The 15,711-nt window shown below is 43.8% G+C and overlaps 8 protein-coding genes across 8 annotated transcripts; 4 read left to right on the top strand and 4 right to left on the bottom strand.

Annotated features, from left to right (window-relative positions):
- Positions 1-39: 39 nt before the first annotated feature.
- On the top strand, positions 40-1,669 carry BYT42DRAFT_346043 (peptidyl-prolyl cis-trans isomerase D). The gene is made up of 7 exons (XM_051563151.1): positions 40-93; positions 154-208; positions 273-324; positions 407-477; positions 542-620; positions 692-994; positions 1,063-1,669. The coding sequence occupies exons 1-7, from the start codon at positions 77-79 to the stop codon at positions 1,578-1,580; spliced, it is 1,095 nt and encodes a 364-aa protein (XP_051422807.1). The 5' UTR covers positions 40-76; the 3' UTR covers positions 1,581-1,669.
- A 19-nt stretch (positions 1,670-1,688) lies between these two features.
- BYT42DRAFT_570482 (thioredoxin-like protein) lies at positions 1,689-2,649 on the bottom strand. The gene is made up of 5 exons (XM_051568393.1): positions 2,581-2,649; positions 2,451-2,509; positions 2,355-2,393; positions 2,115-2,293; positions 1,689-2,058 (listed from the first exon to the last, which is right to left on the bottom strand). The coding sequence occupies exons 1-5, from the start codon at positions 2,603-2,605 to the stop codon at positions 1,758-1,760; spliced, it is 603 nt and encodes a 200-aa protein (XP_051422806.1). The 5' UTR covers positions 2,606-2,649; the 3' UTR covers positions 1,689-1,757.
- A 191-nt stretch (positions 2,650-2,840) lies between these two features.
- BYT42DRAFT_593761 (cytosolic Fe-S cluster assembly factor NBP35) lies at positions 2,841-4,002 on the bottom strand (the record flags this gene model as incomplete). The annotated part of the gene is made up of 4 exons (XM_051570725.1): positions 2,841-2,866; positions 2,945-3,724; positions 3,798-3,891; positions 3,949-4,002. 4 exons carry the CDS (start codon positions 4,000-4,002, stop codon positions 2,841-2,843), a joined length of 954 nt encoding a protein of 317 aa, XP_051422805.1.
- A 935-nt stretch (positions 4,003-4,937) lies between these two features.
- On the bottom strand, positions 4,938-5,263 carry BYT42DRAFT_497805 (uncharacterized protein; the record flags this gene model as incomplete). The annotated part of the gene is made up of 2 exons (XM_051564522.1): positions 4,938-5,002; positions 5,068-5,263. Coding segments are annotated over 2 exons (261 nt in total), but the record flags the coding sequence as incomplete, so codon positions are not given.
- On the bottom strand, positions 5,114-6,188 carry BYT42DRAFT_345910 (uncharacterized protein). Its single transcript, XM_051563149.1, has 4 exons — positions 5,895-6,188; positions 5,705-5,815; positions 5,523-5,618; positions 5,114-5,467 (listed from the first exon to the last, which is right to left on the bottom strand). Exons 1-4 carry the CDS (start codon positions 5,981-5,983, stop codon positions 5,263-5,265), a joined length of 501 nt encoding a protein of 166 aa, XP_051422803.1. The 5' UTR covers positions 5,984-6,188; the 3' UTR covers positions 5,114-5,262.
- BYT42DRAFT_345965 (uncharacterized protein) lies at positions 5,923-6,733 on the top strand. Its single transcript, XM_051563150.1, has 3 exons — positions 5,923-6,185; positions 6,257-6,486; positions 6,587-6,733. The coding sequence occupies exons 2-3, from the start codon at positions 6,258-6,260 to the stop codon at positions 6,679-6,681; spliced, it is 324 nt and encodes a 107-aa protein (XP_051422802.1). The 5' UTR covers positions 5,923-6,185; position 6,257; the 3' UTR covers positions 6,682-6,733.
- Positions 6,734-6,779: 46 nt separating this feature from the next.
- BYT42DRAFT_570476 (serine/threonine protein kinase) lies at positions 6,780-9,228 on the top strand. Its single transcript, XM_051568392.1, has 7 exons — positions 6,780-6,857; positions 6,940-7,306; positions 7,381-7,594; positions 7,668-7,736; positions 7,806-8,131; positions 8,197-8,524; positions 8,602-9,228. Exons 1-7 carry the CDS (start codon positions 6,824-6,826, stop codon positions 8,968-8,970), a joined length of 1,707 nt encoding a protein of 568 aa, XP_051422801.1. The 5' UTR covers positions 6,780-6,823; the 3' UTR covers positions 8,971-9,228.
- A 2,404-nt stretch (positions 9,229-11,632) lies between these two features.
- BYT42DRAFT_345856 (uncharacterized protein) lies at positions 11,633-13,995 on the top strand. Its single transcript, XM_051563148.1, has 9 exons — positions 11,633-11,711; positions 11,790-11,899; positions 12,044-12,273; positions 12,352-12,420; positions 12,490-12,638; positions 12,723-12,979; positions 13,040-13,181; positions 13,270-13,463; positions 13,543-13,995. The coding sequence occupies exons 2-9, from the start codon at positions 11,819-11,821 to the stop codon at positions 13,870-13,872; spliced, it is 1,452 nt and encodes a 483-aa protein (XP_051422800.1). The 5' UTR covers positions 11,633-11,711; positions 11,790-11,818; the 3' UTR covers positions 13,873-13,995.
- The last annotated feature ends 1,716 nt before the right edge of the window (positions 13,996-15,711 follow it).

The following is a 15,711-nucleotide window of genomic DNA, read 5'->3' as shown; positions in this document are numbered from 1 at the left end:
GGGACGGAGTGTGATTGACAGCCTGTGGTTAAATAAGGGGCTGTCCGTCCTTTCCTTGTGATTCATACCTAACCTCATGCCTAACCCACGTGTGTAAGTATCAGTATACCAATGATATTCTTGAGATTCATCATATTCACACGGAGGTTATAGCTTCTTTGATATCTCCATCGGCGGTCGACCGGAAGGCCGCATCGTTTTCGAACTGGCAAGTGAAATAATTCGCGTCAACTAAAAAGAGTTTATGCTGACATTGGTCATTTTGTTTCTAGTTCGCCGACGTGGTTCCCAAGACCGCAGAAAACTTTCGTGCTTTATGTACCGGTAAGTAGTCGAAGTGACTAACGGGCTCAGTCATGACCCGAGTTCCTAAAGTAGGGATGCTTTTTTTTTTCTGTGGCAATAGGTGAAAAAGGCACCGGTGCTTCTGGCAAGCCTTTGACTTACAAGGGATCCAGCTTCCATCGTGTGATCAAGGTAAACCCAAATTAAATAACAACATTATTATCTTGTGAAAAATAGACTCACGTTGTTTCTGTAGAACTTTATGTGTCAAGGTGGTGACTTTACTGCTGGTAATGGCACCGGAGGCGAATCGATTTATGGCGAAAAATTCGAAGGTAAAAAGTTTGCCGTTATGATCGGGAAAAGAGTGTGTTAATGGCAGAGATGCTGACACGAACCAATGCAGATGAAAATTTCCAATTGAAGCATGAAGTGCCTTTCTTGCTTTCCATGGCCAACGCTGGTCCTGGCACCAACGGTTCTCAATTCTTCATCACCACCGTTCCTACTCCTCATTTGGATGGTAAACACGTCGTCTTTGGTAAAGTTCTCAAGGGCAAGGGCCTTGTGCGCGCTATCGAGAACCAAGAAACCTCCAACGACAAGCCTTTGAAGGATGTGATCATCGACAACTGTGGTGAGATTCCCGAGGGGGCCGACGATGGCGTTCCCGCTCCTGCTGACGGTGACACTTTTGAGGAATATCCCGGTAAGGCAAACTCGAGAATGTGTGGTGTTTGTGCCTCGGTACTTATGAAAAACATATTCAATGTGTAGATGACCATGAGGGACCCAAGGAACCCATTGATTTGGTGGAGATCGCCGGTAAGCTCAAGGACATTGGTAATGGCTACTTTAAAAAGGGCGACTATGCTTCCGCCGCCAAGAAGTACGAAAAAGCCATTCGATACTTAAACGAAAAGCCAATCTTTGACGAAGAGGATCCCGAGGAGATCCGTGTCAAGTATGCTGCTATCAAAATCCCTTGTTATCTGAACAAAGCCATGAGCTCGCTGAAAATTGGCGATAACCGTGCGGCCATTGAGGCTACCACAACTGTACTCGAGTACGACGCCAAATACTTGAAACCGACCGATATCACCAAGGCTTTGTTCCGTCGTGGTTCTGCGAAGATGGCCTTGAAGGATGCCGATGCTGCTGTGGAAGATTTTGAAAAGGCGGCCGAGAAGGACCCTGAAGACGCGGCCATCAAGCGCGAATTGGTTCTTGCAAAGCAAAAGCTTGCTCAACGAAAGATGAAGGAGAAGGCCGCATTTTCCAAAATGTTTGGTTAAAGATTCTTTCAGCAATAGAAAAAAAAAAGCATCTGCATCTTTTTTGTAAATTTTGGTTTTCTTCTTATTTTTTTTTTTCCAAAGGTCATTTATTTAATGGAAAGTTTTTCCCAAGTCCATTACAATGCCTAGATCTTTTTTTTTTTCCAGCTATTCATGTTCCTAAAGGCTGCTTTTTTACAATTTGGCCTTGAAGTATTCTTCCCATTGAGACATTTCCCAACTCGACGAGACGGAATCGTCCCGCAATCCATCGAATACCACGGTGGGGCTGACGTGAATACCGTTTTGACGACCAAACTTCACTTGCAATTTAAGATCGTTGGATACTTTGTTGCCGACATTCTTGGGTTCGCCAGTGCCATTGCTCAACAACTCGCGAACCTTGTCAGCCGAGACACCGACCGTTGCAGCCATTTCAGACAGCTGATCCACCAATTGCTTACGGGTCTTGTTCTCCACGGCTTCGTCAAAGAACCTAGTACAGACATCGATTAGATCGATACGAGGTGCGTGTCTTGTCTGCCCACTTACTCAGCTTGGCGAGCGAACAATTGGTCCGAAAAGTCAAAGAATTTGGTGGTATCGATCTTCTCCACAGCTAAAGCCGCTTCATGGACCACTGTCGAACTCGCGTGCCACGGCTGTACTTGCTGGCGGAAAATAAGCTGCAATTTGGCAGGGTATGTCTTGTCCACATACGGCCACACTTGCTATACACAGCTGTCAATTCTCATGTGACAAACCCCAAGTCCGAGTTGATGGAAAGATTACCTCGCGAATCTTTTTGTAAATCTTGGCAGAGAAGGGACACTACAGCCTAGTCTTAACATTTCCCTTGGTTATATAATCTGAAGTGCTTTGACTTACAACATAGTCCAAATAGATCTCAAAGGTGTGAGGAGCGGCAATTGAACCGAGGCGATGACCTTTCAGTGCATCAAGGGCATTCCAAAGTTAGACACAAGTTACTGTTGTTCGTTCATATAACCAAAAGTACCTGCGAACTGGGGAGCTAAAGCCATGATATTGTTGAAGTGATGAAGAAAAAAATATCAACTGAACAAAGTCCCAACCGGTTCAATGACATGCAGAGTTTGGCATCTGCCAAATTACGTCATTGGTGCAACTTTTGAGCAATCGATGGGCGTGGAGATTCGGCAACTGATGGAGATGACATTTTTTTTATCGAATTGAATAGAGTTTACAAAAGGGGAATATTACAATAAATGAAACGGTTCTAAAAAATGTATGATATGGCTATTGTTCGATGATGTCGCGAAGTCCTATATATACACACAGAGAGAGAGAGAAAAAAAGTAAGTAACTGCCTCATAATTCATTGGTGTCTCAGGGGAACTTACTGTCAATAATGGCCTCATAAGCCTCGCATGCTGGAGAATCCGGATGTTCGTCAAGGAACGACAGACCCATATCGCAACTCTTGGCCACACGCGGATCGAGAGGAATTTTGCCCAGCAACTCGATATTCAGTTCTTTCGCTAAGGCTTCGGCTCCGCCGGTGGTGGGAGGAAAAATGACCGATTCGCCGTGACAACTGGGACACACGAAGCCTGACATGTTTTCGACGAGACCCAGAATAGGGATCTTGGCTTTGCGACAGAAATCAATTTCTTTGCGGACATCTTGCAATGCGACTTCTTGCGGAGTTGTAATAATGACGGCGCCGTCAATGCCACTGTCTTTGAGGAACGATGCGACCGACAAGTGCTCGTCCGAAGTGCCCGGGGGTGTATCCACCAGTAAAAAGTCCAACTCACCCCAATCGACGTCTCGAAGGAATTGCTTAATCAAACCGTTTTTCTTGGGCCCACGCCAAATCACCGCATCATCCTTATTGGGTAACATGAAGGCAATGCTCATCACGGCTAAATTGTCTTGGACAAACACCGGCTGCCAGCCGCTGTTACTCTGATGAATCTGTTCGCCCTCCAATCCCATGATCGTCGGAATCGACGGTCCGCAAATATCGATATCCATGACACCCACTTGACTGTCTTCATCGTGTGCCAGAGCAAACGCCAGCTGCGAAGTAAAACTTGATTTCCCTACACCGCCTTTACCGGACAGAACCAGGATCTTATGTTTGACAGGCTCCAGTCGGGCGGTAATCGTCGCAATATCTATATTCACACATCCTATAAGTATTCACATCATACCCCACAACGACAATGACAAGTATCATTAAAAAGGTACCTGGATCGGGGCCCTTGGGTGCTGATGCGCAGATCGTTTGATTGGGACATCCAGCACAAGCATCGGCTTGACCGGCATTCTGGCTCTCAGGACCCTATGAACAATGGTTTAATCAAAGCAATACTCAAAGCCTAATCTGAAAATTACGTACTGGACAGTGCTCTGGAGCGTTCTCGGGAACTTGATCTTCACTTCTCGGCGACATTTCTTGCAGCAGAACAGTGATGGAGACCCGGATTTGTCAGACGCTCGAATTTATTGGTCAAGCCGTGACTGCTTATCTTGATGGATGGAAAACTGCATGAGGACATGAGAATTAACCAATCAGTTACGAGCATGTTTTTCATTGAGATGACTATGCCACCCACATCCTTATCAGTTGTGCACTGGCTTACAAGTGTGTGCTATAGACTAGACGAATGATATTGCTCGGATATAGTTCAATGAGGTTTCGATATTGATTCTCAGTAAAGATTTGTCGCAGCAATGGCAACTTTCCATGGTACTTGTCATTGAACGATTCTCGATGACAATATTTATTTTTTGAGCATCTCACATTTTCTACCACGAGACGTAAAACGACATAAAGTATTCACAGTCTCAGTGGCAACCGAGTCAAAAATGAAAATGCCAAATATATCAACTTCATCTGTCTTATCACTTATTTCCAGTCATCCATCGGAAATGGTTATGCAAGTCGATGAACTTCAGTCGCTGGCCCTCAAATGAATAATCGAGGAGATATGACTTCAAATCTTGTCATGCTGCTATCCGATCCAGCATTACGCAAGGTGTCTCGAATCGTCAGCTGCTTCTTCCATTTCCCTTGGGGTTGCCCGTCTATTCGTCCTTACGCATACTGCCAACGATCTGACGCCACCGTTCAGGGAACTGTAGTGGACGTACAACCGGTTTTCGAGGCTCGGCATCTTTTTTATTGTGCTTCACCGAAAACATTGCGGACTCCAAAACGGGAATGCCCGAGTTCCAACGCAGTCATTTCTCCTTTCGCAATGCACAAATACAGTACCGCTTTTTTGACAACAATCAAACTTTGTTATATCCCAAGCGATCAGAAACATAAAATGAAAGAGTCAAGGTGAAAAAATAAGATTAATAAAAAGATATACTGTACAGTAGTTATTTGACGAGAGCCACTAGAACAAAAAAGACGAGAATCAAGGCGATAACAATGCAAACCGATTCTGAATTGAATTTTTCACGTTAGTTGGTTATCGAATACACAGGGCAGTTGAGAACAAGCACTTACTGTTATCTTTGACTTTGCGACCAACATGATTTAGCTTCCTTCGTGCCTGCTGAAGTTTTCGATCTGTGCGATCGACCATGGCTTCGGTTTCATCGATCAGTTCGGCGTGAGTGTCCAGCTCATCGCCAATCATGATGCCCAGTTCTCGTTGTCGTCGGATAGCATCCGACAATGTATCCAGGTTCTGATCTTGTTCTAAAAACCCAGAACAACCAATTCCAATCTCAGCAACTGAGCCAACATGCCCATGACACCAGTGAATAAGGAAGCGATTCTTTGGTGCTTACCGTCCATAATACGTTGTTGTAATTGCAAAATCTGGCCATCTTCAAGATCCTCAGGGTCGACATCGACAGCCGCAAATCGTGCCGGTTTCCGTGCGTTCCCTAACAAGACCTCTCTAATCTTAGGGTAAGCCAAGTGCGTAAAAAGACCCAAAATCTCGTATCACTTACCGTGCCGTTTGATCATCCTTTTCACCCATCAGTGCATCCAATTTATCGACTTTGATTTGCAATTTGATTAATTTATCTTCGTCTTCCGTGGTATTTCTACATGAAAAAATATACCGAAGATCGTAAATACGGTTGAGCTGCGGGAATGGGCGTGCCAAGTCTTTCTTTAAAAGCATGCTTACGCTTCTCCACTTTCTTCAGCAGTGGATAACTGTTGTTCCAAGACGCCTAACCCTTCGCGGAGCTGGGTCATGTTGTTCTGGATGTTGGTTTCGTACTTGTCATAGTTGAGTCTACCATACGATGGTATTTTTGTTTTAGCAATGGCAAAAAGGTAAGCATGAGCCGTGAAGAGTCAAGTGTTGGACATACTTTAATTCTTTTAATCTGTTGCGTTCAAAAACTACTGACAAGGTATTGTCAGCAAGGACTTCCATGCGTAATGCTAGTTTGGTATCCATGGCAAATGTGAAAAGCTGTTGGAGTGAAAGAAACCCCGCTTCTTCCGCTGGACAACTATGGCCAAATGCATGTCTCTCGCTCTGCCTTTCAGAGGTTGAAATCGTGACTGTTCACCGTATTACGCTGCGTTTGCGCGCACGGTTTGGGCTGACTTTTTTTTTTTACTTGCAGTGCCAAGGCAAAAAGTTGTTTAAGTTCAAGGTATGCATGGGGATAATGGATAGACACAACTTGTATGGTTCTCATTATACGTTGTTATTTTTCTAATAGAGAATGGCGGAAGCAAATCGTTACAGTCAGTTGCAACGGCAATATTTTGATGACTTAGATGACATTGACCGAAGTAGCGATGAAGTGAGCCACTACGAGGATGACGACAGTTACTATGACTATGACGCCGAAAGAGAGTGGGAGGAATCCAAAGAACAAATATCCTCTTTATTTTCACTAGTGGTATTTCCTTTTGCAGGAAAGTGGTTAGGGAAAAAGGTTTCTTTTTGGCGTAAGTGGTCTTCTCTTCTTGTTTTATTGCCAACAAAGTATAGTCAAAGGGGGGGGGGGTTGTATGCTGTATACTAATCGATGGAGGTACGTCGTTTTAGTCTACTCACGTTACCTTGGTACGAATCCATACTTGACAAAGATATCGTTCTTCTCATTTCAATGGCTGCACGGCCTGAAGCAATTTAGCAAATAAGAAAGCAGTGATTGTGTTATCGGTTTTCATTGGCTGACTTTTAAAACGAAGGATAACCCTTTCCTTTTACCTTTTTTTTTCCATTTTTCAACTCCTGCTTTCCCTTACCTCTTGTTTTTTTCCCTTTCCTGTTTCCCTTACCATGATCAATCCGTGGAAGTTATCGAGCAATAAAAGTAATCATCTACACTGTTTGACTTGAATGCATGTGTCATTCTTGGTTTTTTATAACTAATGCCTTTGTGTCTGGTTTGGTAGAAAAACAAGAAGCAGCAGCAGCAGCAGCAGCGGCGGCCCACGCTTCGTCGTCATCGTCGACCTCGTCATCTTTCGTTACATCTCCTGCCCCGTCGCCATCGTCATCACAACAATCTGAACCGAAATCGGGTGTGCTGGTTATCCGCATCTGCGAAGCACAAGGTATTTCGCCTCCACCCGGTGTTCAGCTTCCCGCCATCCCTCCTCAACCCCCGACACAACATCAGCATCGCAACCGGGAATCATTAACCCGTAAACAGCACTGGTGGCTTCCTTACGTGGTTCTGGAATTCGATAAAAACGAAATTTTGGTCGATGCCCTCGGTGGCGATACACGCAATCCCATTTATCAATATCGTGCCAATTTGTACGTTGTTTTTTCACATTGCCCGGTGGTTGCTATTCTGGGGATGACTAATCCTTGCTCCTTTTTGTCAATAGTGATGTATCACGTAGCTCGGATGTTTCGATTTCCATCTACCTTCGGCATCCACCGACGTCTCAGGGAATGGCGCAGCGAACCACCAATGATTATTTCCTCGGTGCAGTGAAAATTCAGCCCACCTTTGATTCGACAAGAATGGAAGATCAGATGCTCACAGTGGCTGGAGGCACAGGGGCTATGCATGTACAACTGTATTATAAACCACAAAAGGTAAATTGGTCGTCAGAGAGGCTTCTTATCCGTGAATGTATATATTCATTCAGTGGTTGTTGTAATGTTATAGGAGAGTCAACCCATTGCATTTGACTCGTTTGATCTGTTGCGAGTCATTGGACGTGGAAGTTTTGGTAAAGTAAGTAAAAGCAAGCAAAAAACAAAGGAAGGATTCCGGGGATTCTCAATGGGGAATGATGGATTGTAGGTGTATGTTGTGCGCAAGAAGGATACGAATCGGATCTATGCAATGAAAGTGCTACGTAAATCACGTATTATATCTCGATCGGAAGTGACCCACACCATGGCAGAAAAGACGGTCTTGGCCAAGATTCGTAACCCGTTTATTGTGCCTTTGAAATTCGCGTTCCAAAGCCCCGACAAGTTATATCTGGTACTCGCTTTCATCAATGGCGGTGAACTGTTCCATCACTTGCAAGTGGAAGGCAAGTTCAGTGAAGAACGCTCGCGGTTCTATACCGCCGAATTGTTATCTGCTTTGGAATGTTTACACGACTACAACGTCGTCTACCGGTAAGTTGTTGCACGGGGCTCAGGTGTGAGTTCCCATTTTTCTCAACTTCCATCTTGTCGTATAGTGATTTGAAACCAGAGAACATCCTGATCGATTACAATGGACATATTGCGCTGTGCGATTTCGGATTATGTAAATTGAATATGAAGGAAAACGAGCGGACGAATACTTTTTGTGGTACTCCCGAATACCTTGCGCCAGAGCTCCTACTGGGTCAAGGCTATACCAAGACAGTGGATTGGTGGACATTGGGTGTGCTACTTTATGAGATGATTACCGGTCTTCCGCCTTTTTATGACGAAAATACAAATGAAATGTACCGCAAGATTCTTGAAGACGAGCTCCGATTCCCAGAGGATATGTCCCCTGATGCCAAGACTCTGTTACGCGGCGTAAGTGCCATCATTTGCAAAAAAAAAGAGGGAAAGAAGAAGGTTGATTGGCTTACTGATACACCTACTCATTGTAGCTTTTAACTCGAGATCCCAATCAACGTTTGGGCAATAATGGATCTCAAGATATCAAGAACCATCCGTTTTTTGCGAGCATCGATTGGCGTCGACTGAATCAGAAAAAGATGCAGCCGCCTTTTAAGCCCTCCGTGGAAAGTGCATATGACACTACCAATTTTGATGAAGAGTTCACATCGGAGCAACCGATGGAATCTATAGTGGATGAATCGCAAATTTCCAAGACCATGCAGGAACAATTTGTAGGCTTCACTTACAACCCTGCCATGGAAGGCGTGATGGCCGAGAGTTATACAAATTCGGTTCCCGGTAGTGCCAGCGACCATGTCGGTAGCCATTCCCATTCGTCTCATGGTCCAGCATGGTGAGCATCCCTGGGTGCAAAACGCTGAATTTTAATTTTTTGTTGTGCATTATGTTATTCGTTTTTTCTTCGACTCCCGTTTCTTTATCCATCTGTATAGTGTTCTCCCGGAAAATAAAAACTCCGAGATGCCATATCTCATCCATACTTTCACCTTTTTTCTTATTCAGAGAACTGGCATTCCAGTGCTGTGGCAGTTATGAAATATAATCTTGTCACCCATTCCTCCTGCGCTATCCAATAAATCAATTTTGCCAACTGCGCAGCTGCTAGCCATCGACGTATTTCTGAGACACCAACCTCCCCCATTACACCTTGTAATAATATGCAGGTAGGTGATTTAATGATAACCAACAGAAGAATAAAGACTATTCAGGACAAGCACTGCTATCCTAAATCGGTTAGACTGCTGGACCAGCCAAAGAGAGGCTAGACCACGTCGTTACTATGAACTGGAATTGATCAGAGAAAGATGAAATGAACAGAACGTTTCTTTCACAAGCCTTATTACTTGTAATTTTAGCTTGCATTCCACGAACCAACATCGATACTTTAAAAGACTGTGAAATATGTCGTGAACTCACTAAAGTTGATCGTAGAAGCGTAAAATTGATGGACAATAGAAGTGTTTGGAAGTATTGCCCTGCGGGCTCTAGTATGCCCATTATAGGATACTTTTAACGCATATAATACAATGAACAAGCCGCCTTCTGTCTTATTCGATTTCTTCTGCCGTACCAGACCGATGGGTCTAGTCTATATGCGTTGAAAACACGGCTTTATAATCGTATGAATGCCGAAGTTGATGCTCCGCTTGTGCAAGTCAGTTTCCGCACGTGGGTTTGACATTTTCGTTGTTTGCTAAAAGCAGAAAGCAGACTATTTACTAACGAGAAGGGGTGCCCATCGATTCATTGTTCTCTTTCTTCTCTTGTTAGCGAGGAAAGGTAAGGGTTGCCTTCAGTTGAAGAGAATGAAGAAGGCGATTAGGGAATGACGTGATGATGGTGGGGGTGGGGAACGGGTGATATCTTTTTTATTTTTATTTTCGTTATCTGCTTTTTTTTTCTTATTCCGACCTTTTCCGTCATGACAAATTCTTTGTCATACACCATGGCAGTGAATATTTCATCCGTATTGGAGGCATTATCAGGCTTGATCAAACAGTGACCGATCTTTGTTGGCTTTTCTTGATGGGATATCTTTGTTTGAAGAAGCAACGTGGAACATTTCGACGATCCGTTACGATTGAAAAACTTTGTTCAATTGCTCATGTTACACGAAACTTTATAATGAAATGGTGTGGGCTGTTTGCTGTGGTGAATGTGGAGGGGCCGGCCCGCATGGGAATCGAGATGATGACGTTGAGATCAGCTCATGAATGTCGGGAAACGGCTGAACAAAGAAAGTAATGTTAACCTACAAGTCAAGTGGTGGCTCTTTTTTTTGGGGGGTCCAGGCACAGGAAGCTAAGTTTTCTGTGCGAGCGTGACCAAGTTAGGCTTGCGTAGTGAGTTAGGCTGGGGTTAGGAGTGTTTAGTATGAATAAGAAAAAAAAAAGTGATAAAATGAAAGAGATCCATAATGAAAAATAGACCTTGATTTTGAAAGAAAGAAGAACTTATCCTATCAAAAATGAAGACCGTGCGAGCCGATAGCATTGCCATGGAATTGCCACGTGGAAAAAAGGTCCAAGCACCCACTCAATCGCCAGTGGAGTAAAAAAGGGGGGGTGGGGGACGGGCAAGAGGGGAATTCTCTTACTTATTTGTGTTCATTGCAACCCAACCCAAAAAAATCAACACTCTTTTTTTTTGCTATGGTGAAATCCCCCCTTTTTTCCGTGTCACCTTGGTGAAAATAATACACTAAACTGTCCCCCAGGCCATGATTTCACACCCACAACAACACTTTTTTCTCTTTTCTCGCTCTCTTTATTTTTCTCCTTTTTCCTTTCCCTCTTTTACTCTTTTTTTTTCTTTCTGTTTTTTTCCTGCTTCTTTCTTTTTTCTCTGTCTCTTTCTCTCTCTTTCTGGAAAAAGCAGAAGGAAAAAAAAAATTTGCCCCTTGGTACATTTTCGTTGTCACTTTTTTTTTTTTCGATCATCACTCTTTTTTATCTTCTTTGTTCGACACGACCTCCCTTGTCACCAGCGAAAAAACGACATTGCACCGGAGGAACAAGAAGTGCCGGTTAGATACATACAATATAGACACAGTTATACACACATACAACATACACTCCATCCCTCTCATTCGCCATGGACCCTTCGGACTGTACCATCGTCGTACTTGCCTCACCACCGTCACCTACGCCTTACGTGATCGATAAAACCGACGTGACGACCGGTTCCCCCACTTATATTACTCACTTACAGTCCGTCTTTGGTCATGGTGAGTGAGAAAAACCCCGTCCGCTGGCTCTTTCAAATGGAGTGGAAGGCAAAAAAAGTTTGTTTGCAAAAAGTCGCAACATCCTAAAAAAATTCATTCTATTTTCGTAAGTCTGTGTACGATCCAATCCTGCAGAAGCACTGGAGCAGGTGAAACAACGCATACATGCTTCACCGACTTTGTTACTGGTCGACCTGGATACCCTGGAAGGTGACACGGGATTGAACAGGGACGACGAGTCATTATACACATTACCTTCCACTGCTCCACCCTCATCTATCGCGAATCGGCCTGATCCACGCTTAATATGGATCCAAAAGATTGCTCACCACGAGGAGATTCCTGTCGTCGGTAGGTGGAACCTTAAATTAAGCTTAAACCTTTTTTTTTTCCCTTTTCTCGTTTATTTATCATCAATCATCCTTGTAGTCTGTTCCATCAATGATACGCCTGCTTTTATGCTTAGTTGCATTCAAGCTGGTGCCACGGATTATTTACTCAAACCACTGCGCTTAGACGTTATTAAACCGTTATTTCTGGTAAGTCTCCTCTCTCCCCCCAAAAAAAATTTGAAAATGAAAAACACACACACACACATCCCACAAGGCACACATACCACATATTCTTGTCGAGCCAAATAAGCTCATTATAGGACCCTGAGTAACCCTAGCTGTTGTGCATAGAAAATACATCGTTATCGACATGATAGCAAAACCCATAATTCCTCCTTGCCATCTTCGCCGATATCTTGCCCTGACCATTACATCTCTAACTCTATCCCACGTTCGGCAGCCATGACCGCCACGCCTTCCATGACCAACACAACCAGTAGCTCCACCATCACCGGGAGTATTACCACGTTATGCGATAATGTCACACATCGTATCAAGGACATCTTCCACAAAGATATACAGTACGTACTTTTTTTCATTGAAGCTTCCCTGATTCATCCTATAATAACAATCACCTCTTTTCATTTGACTTTTCACAGGTTCACTCAGGCCGTCATGGATATCTATGTTCCTACACGCCTGCCAAATCACCACATGCGCTTAACAACGTAGGTCCCACCCATAAAAAGTTCGCTGTATAGCAATTTAATTGATCTTTCGCTTCTCTCCTTTGACAGTGAAAACACCGCACGGTTAAAAGCCAAGGTGTCGAGCTGGGACTTTTCGCCATTTGATTTCGATCATGAGGAACTGATTCACATTGTCTACATTATTTTCAACGAAATCCTTTCCACCAAGGAATTATCACACATCACAATCACTGAAGGTGGGTGAAAAAAAATTTCACTGGTTCCAGATTGGCCATGGCCAAATCGGAAGGCAATAATTAACGATGCGTAACATTTTCCAGGCCAGTTGTACGACTTTATTATCGATCTCTCCAATACGTACCGGGATGAAAATCCTTACCACAACTTTGCGCACGCTGTTGATGTCCTACAATGCATTTACTACTTTATTTCTCAGCTTGGTGTGCTCGACCATCCATCGATGGAAACTGATCCAATCTTACCCCATCATCTCCTCAGACCCAAGGATGTATTTGCCCTCTTCATTGCTGCCATTGGTCACGATGCCGCCCACCCAGGTGTCAATAACATGTTTCTTGCAAGTATCTTGCCCCGCTGATTGAACCTAAAGCTAACATTCTGACTTCCTCCACTGTAGATTAATTCTGCCACACCATTGGCAATGCTCTACAACGACCGTTCTGTCCTAGAAAGCTTACACTCCATGACCCTGTTTCACATTATGAAACGCCACCATCTGGATCAAATCGTCGGCGGCGCTGGATCAACCGATTATCAAGGTAAAGCTTTAAGGAATTCACTTTGATTCTTTACATGCCCTCACAGATATACTTTCTCTATACTCTATCTTTTGCCGTCGTTTTACAGAATTTCGCAAGACGGTGGTCACGAGTGTGTTGGCTACGGACATGTCGCTGCATAACGATTATGTCTGCAAAATCAAAGATCAAGCAGTCCGTCTACGTGAAGCCGATCTCAAGACTATGGATGCAACAGCACGTGAAAATGAACGTCTCTTGCTTTGCAGTGCACTTATCAAGTGTGCCGATATCAGTAACGTGGTACGTTGAGCCTGGCGGTATTTTCTTTTGCTTTCTTTATGTGGGGTGCCTGTGCACGTGGGACTAACACTGTTTTTAGACACGACCTTTCCGTCGTGGTGCGAAATGGGCTGAGTTGCTGGTGCAAGAGTTTCTGTCTCAGGGCGACCTTGAAAAAGAACTGGGAATGCCCGTCTTGCCGATGAACGATCGAGACAAAGTGGTGTTGGAAGAATCCCAGATTGGGTTTATTCGTTTTGTGGCCCTGGACTTGTTCCAAAGTATCCGGGACGTGATTCCTCCCATCTCGTTTGCCGTCGATTACATGCAGGACAATCTGAAACGTTGGGAGAATTTGAAAAATACCAAAACTCGAGACACGCTTTCCGTCAAGGAAGATGTCAATATCGAATTGCGCATCGGTAAGTGAGAAGATTGGGTTATCATGGAGGAGCACTGGTTCTCGTTGTGCGATGAAAACAACCCCCCCCCCAAAAAAAAATAGACAGTAGGTTCTAATAGCGTCTATCTTTAGGCCGGAAACGAAGCCGTAGTACTTCGGTCGAGTGTGAGATTGTTCATAAACGGCTATCATTGGATACCCATGTTCGGACCATCCCGTCGGTGTCGGTAAGATCCGGCGCATTGCCAGACACTTCTGCCACGAATTCAGCCAATGCAAGCCCCAGCTGGTCAGACGCAAGTCCTATCTTTGCGTGCTGTTCAATACAGTAATGTATATCATGCTTTTGTTTGTTTTTTTTTTCTTCGTTACCCTCTCTTTTTTTTCTCATTTCCCGTCTTCCTGTGTATTTTTTTCCCGATTTATCGTGCTCCTTCTTATCCCCTTAAAATGATACCAAAAGCGCTGTATAGAGATTCCTTTTTTTTTCAGAACGATAGTTTCCTTTAGATTGTAAATTTAGATCGCTTGCATACTATTTCTTTTTTTTTTTCCTTATCATCCTTTTTTTTCATGTGCCCCTTCTGTTACAACCACCCGTCAAGTGTACCATTATAGAGAATTACCCCCTTTTTTAACGCTTAACGTTTTGCTGTAATTAAACCCTCACGACCTTTTGGAGAATGATCTCGGATATTGGACATATTTCAAATGATGCCGATACCCATGGGTGATGAATATACTGTGAATACAGTAGCACGTAAGAGCGACCGTGAACTGAACTAGAAATAAAGCTATGATTTAGAATTGCATCATTTATTATTTCATTTACGGCTACGGACCTGGATCTGGTCCCTTGGCTCATGTCAGTTGCCATGAGTCAGCCCTCCGATGCAAACATGCTACATGTATTCCAGTTACGACCGACAACCGATGTTACCATAACAAATACAAGCGTGAAGAAAGATGTTCGCCATCAACCCCATAACGAAGCGTTGGGAAACACCAATTAATGCCTGCACTAGAGAGAGGGGAGATCCCGGGGGACTTTGGGGGGAGAGTGGCTGACCTAGTACGTAGCATACTGTATAACATCGATGAGGTTTTACCGATAGATTCAAATGGAGACGCTGCATCTATTGCAGTGACTTTGTTTGTAACCTTCTGTGACGATGGGTGTAAAGACGACCACTGAGATCTGCAGTGTGAATGGTAAAACAAAACATTTATTTCGCAGTGACAGCTGCATCCTTTCATGTAGATCAGCTGCTGCATTTCCCCTACTTCTTCCACGGTTAAACATTTTTTCTTTCGATATATGTGATGTACTGGATATTGTTGGACCGCAAAGGAGCCCAAGTCACCGTGAGTTTACTGCATGCATCTTAAATTAAAAATAGGACAGCTTAAATCGACAAACAACAACATCTTCCTTGCATCCTTTGCATCTGTTGCTTACGTGACTACTATACCGTCAACCTGTGTCTTTAGATCCCTAAAATACATGATCGTTATGTAAAACATGCAAAATAAAAGCTACTTTTCATGACTGGGCGATTGAAAAAGACACGGATGCACTGACAGAGATAGCCATTATTCAGCCATGCGTGAGTACTGAGGAGGTATCTGTAAGAATAGTCTTCCCAATTTGGGAACCTCTGTATACTTTGGGAACCTGGCCCCTTGGCGTCAAAATATCGCGTGCGAATGTCTGTATACGACCTGCAGTGAATAGAATTGAAGCATCCGTTGTTGTATCCAGAGTCGCGGCAAAGCGTTCATCCTGCAGCATATCTTCGTTTTGCGGATAACTGGCAAAAGGAGTCACTGCGAGAGCTTGACAATCTGGTTTGTCTTCGAACAAAT

Source organism: Radiomyces spectabilis (assembly GCF_025331425.1).
Source record: "Radiomyces spectabilis strain NRRL 2753 chromosome Unknown BYT42scaffold_7, whole genome shotgun sequence".
Classification (NCBI taxonomy): Eukaryota; Fungi; Mucoromycota; class Mucoromycetes; order Mucorales; family Radiomycetaceae; genus Radiomyces; species Radiomyces spectabilis.
The sequence above is the reverse complement of the archived record's forward strand: the minus strand, read 5'-3'. Positions and strand labels throughout refer to the sequence as shown.

Bases quoted from the DNA above. Each gene is read 5' to 3' on its own strand.
- BYT42DRAFT_346043 (XM_051563151.1), top strand. The intron at 478-541 runs GTAAACCCAAAT...TTGTTTCTGTAG, and splicing joins GCTTCCATCGTGTGATCAAG to AACTTTATGTGTCAAGGTGG. The intron at 621-691 runs GTAAAAAGTTTG...GAACCAATGCAG, and splicing joins TTATGGCGAAAAATTCGAAG to ATGAAAATTTCCAATTGAAG.
- BYT42DRAFT_570482 (XM_051568393.1), bottom strand. From the start codon at position 2,605: ATGGCTTTAGCTCCCCAGTTCGCAG. The intron at 2,510-2,580 runs GTACTTTTGGTT...ATGCACTGAAAG, and splicing joins TTTAGCTCCCCAGTTCGCAG to GTCATCGCCTCGGTTCAATT. The intron at 2,059-2,114 runs GTAAGTGGGCAG...TGTCTGTACTAG, and splicing joins TTGTTCGCTCGCCAAGCTGA to GTTCTTTGACGAAGCCGTGG.
- BYT42DRAFT_345910 (XM_051563149.1), bottom strand. From the start codon at position 5,983: ATGGATACCAAACTAGCATTACGCATGGAAGTCCTTGCTGACAATACC. The intron at 5,619-5,704 runs GTAAGCATGCTT...TTTTTCATGTAG, and splicing joins GCTGAAGAAAGTGGAGAAGC to AAATACCACGGAAGACGAAG. The intron at 5,468-5,522 runs GTAAGTGATACG...CCCTAAGATTAG, and splicing joins AAGGATGATCAAACGGCACG to AGAGGTCTTGTTAGGGAACG.
- BYT42DRAFT_345965 (XM_051563150.1), top strand. From the start codon at position 6,258: ATGGCGGAAGCAAATCGTTACAGTCAGTTGCAACGGCAATATTTTGAT. The intron at 6,487-6,586 runs GTAAGTGGTCTT...ACGTCGTTTTAG, and splicing joins GAAAAAGGTTTCTTTTTGGC to TCTACTCACGTTACCTTGGT.
- BYT42DRAFT_570476 (XM_051568392.1), top strand. From the start codon at position 6,824: ATGATCAATCCGTGGAAGTTATCGAGCAATAAAA. The intron at 8,132-8,196 runs GTAAGTTGTTGC...CTTGTCGTATAG, and splicing joins GACTACAACGTCGTCTACCG to TGATTTGAAACCAGAGAACA. The intron at 8,525-8,601 runs GTAAGTGCCATC...TACTCATTGTAG, and splicing joins CCAAGACTCTGTTACGCGGC to CTTTTAACTCGAGATCCCAA.
- BYT42DRAFT_345856 (XM_051563148.1), top strand. From the start codon at position 11,819: ATGCTTAGTTGCATTCAAGCTGGTGCCACGGATTATTTACTCAAACCA. The intron at 11,900-12,043 runs GTAAGTCTCCTC...TGTTGTGCATAG, and splicing joins TTATTAAACCGTTATTTCTG to AAAATACATCGTTATCGACA. The intron at 13,464-13,542 runs GTACGTTGAGCC...CACTGTTTTTAG, and splicing joins GTGCCGATATCAGTAACGTG to ACACGACCTTTCCGTCGTGG.